The sequence below is a fragment of the Leucopleurus acutus genome (genome assembly GCF_964270905.1).
Source record: "Leucopleurus acutus genome assembly, chromosome: 16".
In the NCBI taxonomy this organism is placed as follows: Eukaryota; Metazoa; Chordata; class Mammalia; order Artiodactyla; family Delphinidae; genus Leucopleurus; species Leucopleurus acutus.
Window position 1 is genome coordinate 73,119,969 of NC_139158.1, and position 6,152 is coordinate 73,126,120.

Below are 6,152 nucleotides of genomic sequence, written 5' to 3' on the forward strand. Positions count from 1 at the left end.
AATAAAAGCTGGGTGTGGGAATTCCCTGGCAATCTAGTGGTTAGGATTCTTGGCTTTCACTGCCCATGGCCCGGGTTCAATTCCTGGTCGGGGAACTGAGATCCCGCCAGCTGCGCGGCACGGGGTTGGGTGGGGTGGGAGCTGGGTGCTAGGCTCACATGTTGCTATGAAAGCTCAGAGGTGGGGCACCTAATGAAGATGAGGAGGGTCAAGGAGGGCTCTCTCTGGAGAAGGAGATTGGGCTGCGAGGGAGGTAACCAGCAGTTAATGAAGTCTTGAGCAGGGCAGTGACGTGGTCAGATTTGGTTTTGAAAAGATCCTGCTGGATGCCATCTGTCTAGAGAGTGAATGGCAATGATAATGGCCTGAGTTATGATGCTGAGTGGGCTTGGAGAGGAGGGATGTAGAGGTAAGGAGACAAAGTAGCAGGGCATAGTAAGTAAATTAGAGGTGGAAAATGAGCTTCAGAATTTGTGACTTGGGTCTCAACCCTGAGGTGGGCAACACAGGAGAACGAGATGGAGGAGGGAGATTTACTAGTTTAAGGCAGGGCCAGTTTGAAACACTCAGGACGCCCTGGTAGAATTGTCAACAGGTAGGTGGTCTTGCTCCTGTTTCCACCACACAGCCGTATCATCTAGGTTGTTACCTACTTGTCTGGGTAATTCACCCCACTCTGCCTGAGTTTCCTCAACCGTAAAATGGAAATAAGGGCATCTGCCCCTGGAGCTGTGTGGATAAATGAGACAACACCTGCACAGCACACAGTCGGCATCCATAGGGGTGATTACTAAATGCCAGCACTGCTCCTAGCTGGAAATAATCCAGGAAACATGAACGAGCCAGAAAGGGGAGAAGAGAACAGGGAGTTGGAGAGGGAGGGCTGCAACAATGAATAAGAGTTCAATGTTTCAAGATGATAATGATATTACTAATAGCATTTATTATATGCTGACTCCGTGCCAGGCTCTGTTCTAAGCACTTTGCACACATTAATTTATTCTCACAACCCTGTGAGGTAAATACTATCACTGTCCCCGTTTTACAGATTAGGAAAGGAAGCAGAGGGTGGTTTGTCACCAGCAGTGAGGATTCAAACTGAGCGTGAGGAAAGCCAAACTACCACTGCCCTTAATTAGCTTTGACCCAACGCCGGCTGTAATTGAGTTGTTTACAAAAGAGGTGTGGGCGCCAGAGTGCAGCCAGTCAGGGCAGGGATCAAGGGAGGACAAGATGGTATCTGAGCTGCGTCTTGGTATCTTGGAGATGGCATTTGAGCTGTGTTGAAGGATTTGCCAAGACTTTAAGAGGAAGAAGGGCATTCCAAGGAGAGAGAACAGCATGTGCAAAGGTTGGAGGGCTTAAAAGTGCACCCCACTTCCACAGCAAGAAGGATAGATTGCCCAGTGAGACTGGAACCTCTCGAGGAGGGAAGGGGTAACAGTGGGAAGGAGGGGAAAGAATTAGGATTTGATTCTAGAAGCAATGGGGACCCTGGAAGCGCCAGGAGCCACTCAGCCCCTCGGCCAAGTTGCCACGCCTAGCGCCAGCTGCAGATAGACCGTCGCTAAACTTCCGAGGGCATCGAGCGCCACCTCGGGCTCCCGCGACCCGGCGGCCTTCCGCGTCCCGCTGCGTTCGGACCCGAGGACGCTCGGGTGGCTCCAACTGGGGTGGCGCCCTGGACAGAGGCCCAACCAGGCGGCTCCCGACACCCGATCCATCCCGGTCCTCCCCTCACTCAGGCCACGCGCTTTGCAATGTTTCCTTTTATTCCTTCTAGACACATTCCCAGAAGGGGCCGCGCCTCCCTCCCGGGGCCGGGAGTGGGACCGGGCGGCGATGACGTCCCCACGCCCTAAGGACGCGCAGTCTCCGCGGAGGGGAGGGCCGACTTCTTACTGCACGCCCTCCATCATCTTCAGGAACTCTGCGGGGAAGGAGACGGAGAGGCGGTCAGGGGTCCCCTAGGGGCGAGGCAGGTCTGGCCAGGCTCCGGCCTCGCAGAGGGGGTGCCTTGTCATTTGTAGATAAATTGCACAAAACCTCCCGGAGGTCCCCCCTACCCGCCCGCAGGGGGTGGGGAGGAGCTTGGCCCCGCCCCGCCCCGCATTCAAGGCTAGGGACTCCCGCGTGGGCGCCACGCTCGGACTCTCCAGCCTGGTTCGGTCTTCCGCTCCTCGCGCTCCCCAGACCCTCACCGTCGAAGTCAATGCGGCCGTCGTTGTTCTTGTCCCCGTCCTTCATCAGGGATTCGAGCTCCTCGTCTGTCACGTGCTCCCCGGAGGCCCGGAAAATCTCAGCCAGTTCCTCAGCATCGATGTAGCCGTCTGCGTTCCTTCAGGCGGAGGGCCAGGGCGGAGCTCAGGACGGGCAGGGGCGACCTGCCCGGGCCACGCCGGACGCCCCCTCCTACATCCCCACCCTGAGAACCTTCGTGCCCTGCTGGCCAGACTCAGACGGCTCTGCGCCTCGCTCGGCTCCCAGGCCCCCAATGCACCTGTCAAAGATGCGGAAACACTCAGCCAGCTCCTCCTCACTCTTCCCCTTGGCGTCCTCTTTCATCTGGCGCACCATCATGACCAAGAACTCCTCGAAGTCGATGGTGCCGCTGCCTGAGGGAAGCAGATGGTGAGGGAGCCCGAGCCCTGGCTGCCAGCTCCTCTCCACCACCACCATCCCATCCCTCGGAGGGCCACCCGCTCACCGTCCTCATCCACCTCCTCGATGATGGCGTCCAGCTCCTCTTTGGTGGGTGTCTGGCCCAGCATCCTCATCACCGTGCCCAACTCCTTGACGCTGATGTCCCCGCCACCATCAGCGTCAAACATGTCAAAGGCGGCCTTGAACTCTGCCAGGGCAAGGAGAGCCAAGGGCTAAGGTGAGCCTGGCTGGACCGTCAGCCTCACGTCCACCCTCCCTGCCTGCCTAGACACCAAACATTGCCCAGCACACAGCCACCCAACGGACAGCCCGCCCACCCCCACTCACCGGCGATCATCTCCTCGCTGAGGTAGGACCGGGCCTCAGCCTGCTGGTCCGTCTGCAGGAAACACAGACCATCAAAGAGCAGAAGGGGAAGCCCTGGAGCGCATTCCTGACTTAACCCCATTCTTCTGCACCCCCGTTTCTGTAAGTGCCCCTTAGTCCTCCAGAGAAACAGCTCCAAACTTGCCCCCCCCCCCACCGCGTGCTCCCACAGCACCCAACCCTGCTTTGGAAGAACTAGGGAGGGGAATTCCCTGGCGGTCCAGTGGTTAGGACTCTGTGCTTTCACTGCCGAAGGCCTGGGTTCAGTCCCTGGTTGGGGAACTAAGATCCCACAAGCTGCGCAGCTCAGCCCAAAAGAAAGAAAGAACTAGGGATTATGCCCTTCTTGCTTGTCAATCAGAGGTCAATTCAGGAACCCCCCAGTAATCTTGGGCAAGTCACTAAATGTACCCTCATCCCCTCATCTCTTCTTAGCAGTTTTTCAGGGATGAGCTGAAATCAGGGGTGTGAGAAGGCTTTGTAAAGTACCAGAACGATTCCAACATCGTTTTCCAGTTTTCCCTGCCTCCTCGCAATGCCTGGTACTTTAACAGGTAAATGTTTGTTGTCAAATAAATGATAATGCAAGGCAAAGTTACTGAGCACCGACCAAGTGGCAGGCCATAGACCGGGCACTGGGACCCCCCAAGAAGTCAGGCACATCATCCCTCCCTCCAAGAACTTGCAGAGACAGAGATTGTAAGCTTCCTTGCGACGATTCAGTCATTGGAGTAAATGCCACTCCTGCTGGGCGGAGCATGATGCGGGCCTTGTGCAGGTGATGGTAAGATGGCTCTAAGGAGTTTCCATCACGTCCAAGCCCAGCCAGCTAGCGAGAGGACTTGAGACTCAGGCCGGCAACAAAGAAGGGCTGAGGCGTCCAAGGAGCCCTTCAGCTGGCTGGCTGCTGGCTGTCCTCCTTGTCTCCCTCCTCCTCCCCTCCCCCCTCCCCTCCTCCTTGCCTGTGCCAAAAGGGCAGGTTATTTTTAGTCAGGAATGGGCCACAGCAGCTGTCCTCCAGGGTCTAGTTACTCCTTGAAGTGAAGTGGGGAGGGCGATCTCAGAGGAAAAGGACAGCTTCAAATCATAACCCCTCTCTGGGAGGCTGACATCTCTCTAACTCTGCTCTGTCATCTTCGGCCCTTTCTCATCCCCTTGGAGTTCTTGGGGTCCTGCCCCTGGACTGGTCTGAGACCCTGCAGGCTTCCCATCTTCCAGAGGAGGTTTCCTTCTCTCACTGGCAGGAAGAGGGTGTGGCAAGGCTTCCAGCCCACCCCCACTGCTCACTGGCTTGCTGGGTGACTCCCTCTCCACCACGAGGGTCCCCATCTCCACCATCAGGGTGACAAGCTAAGACCCACTCACAGTTCTCTGACCGACATGGCTAGAAGCCTCAGAAGGTCTCAGGGAACCGGCAAGTCTGGAGGCTCAACCCCTGGAACGTCCCAACTCTCCCCTTTCAAGACAAGTCCGAGGCCTTCTTCCCAACCTTCCTCCCAGACACCAGGGTTCCAGGAGCTCTCATATTCCAGCTTCAAACATCCAAGTTACTGCCCCACAGAGCACCCAGATCTGGCCTGAAAGATGCCCAGAAGTGCTCCTGCAAGTAAAAGGATGAAGTCCCTTCTCATCCTTACCATGGTTGCGTGTCACCAGGACTCCTCTGCTGCAGGTCACCTCCTCTGCACTCCACCACCCAAAGATGCCCTGGCCCTCTGTAGCCCCTAGGATTTGTAGGGGCATCCTCTCCTCCCACTTCCCTGCTCCCCAGGACCAGATGCCCTGGCCAATCAGATCCTGGGGTCAGCGAGCACCCCCCTCCCAGAGTCCTAGCCCATTACCTAATTTAGCCAAGGGCTCTTGCAGAGAAATTTAAGCCTCCGAGCAGGTGGCAGGCCTTGACGTCCTAGATTCTTGTGAGGAGAACCTGCCCCGCTCCACCGCCTTAGCGAGCGCCCCCTCAAGAAGCATACTTGCTCCAAGATGGGTGAGGATGATTAGGATAGAGAAAAGAGAGGCAGCATGGTGGAATGCAAGAGCACAAGCCTTGACGTCCAAAGCCCAGGATCCGATTCCTGTCTCTACAAGCTGTGCACGCTTGGGCAGGTGGCGATGCCACTCTGAGCTTCAGTTTCCTTGACTGTGAGATGGGGAGAGTCAGAACCTCCCTCACAGAGAAACCATGGTAAACGGGAGTCCAGGTATATGTCACCAGGATTGTGCAAACTACACAGGGTCAGTGCTTGGCAAGTGGAATGTTTTGTCTTTGAATCAGGGTAAGGGGCGGGGGATAGGAGGAGGGGAAAGTGACAGCCACAGTTATTGAACCTCTGTGACTTGCCACACACTGTGCTAAGCATTTTAACGACATGATCTCATCCAGTACTCATCCTGTGAGGTAGCAACTATGATTATTCCCTTTTCACCGGGAGCTTTGTAAATCATAAAGGTCTATAGTCATGTTGGAGATTCTTATTCATACTGACTGAGGGGAAGTTGGGGCAGACTGTCCTCAGGGGACCCGTCTAGAAGGAGGAATGTATAGAGGGGTCCAGGAAACAGGGTGTGCACTTGGAGGAGAAAGAAACATTGAAAGAAGATTCTTCTCTCAAGCTTACCTTCTCCAGGGAAAGGGTTTGGGGGATTCACTTTTTTGGGGGGAAGGGGGGACCGGGGAAAGTTTCTCTAAGTAGGTGAAGGGGCAGCTGGCCCCTTGCTAGAGCTTGAGGAGGAAGTCTGGAGGAGCTCAGCTGGCCATCTGGAGAGGGAAGGAGTGGGCAGATCAAGTCAAGTCCGAGGCGAGCCCACCCTGAGAACGTACAGGGTCCACACGGGGTGTTGACAACCCACAATCCCACACGGGGATAGACAACATTCATGGACGGTAGCTAAGTCAACAAAAAGAGCACGGAGATGACTAAACACAGGGTCTGGGGCTAGTGAAAGGGGGCTGGACACCAAGGAAGTCAGATGGACAGTGGCAGCTGGGCTGCCCTCTTGCCCTATACACAGATATTCCCAAGGAAATCTCAGTGGAGCCAGGCCAGGCTAAATAAGGCCTCCCCCAGCCAGGCACAGGGCCAAGGGGCCGTGCTCCCCAGGGGATGCCAATTTGGACACAA

At 55.9% G+C, this 6,152-nt stretch overlaps 1 protein-coding gene across 1 annotated transcript; it reads right to left on the reverse strand.

Moving 5' to 3' along the window:
• Positions 1-1,898: 1,898 nt before the first annotated feature.
• Positions 1,899-4,359, reverse strand: TNNC2 (troponin C2, fast skeletal type; the record flags this gene model as incomplete). The annotated part of the gene is made up of 6 exons (XM_082857849.1): positions 1,899-1,930; positions 2,202-2,338; positions 2,501-2,615; positions 2,708-2,851; positions 2,992-3,043; positions 4,318-4,359. The coding sequence occupies 6 exons, from the start codon at positions 4,357-4,359 to the stop codon at positions 1,899-1,901; spliced, it is 522 nt and encodes a 173-aa protein (XP_082713975.1).
• Between the last annotated feature and the right edge of the window lie 1,793 nt (positions 4,360-6,152).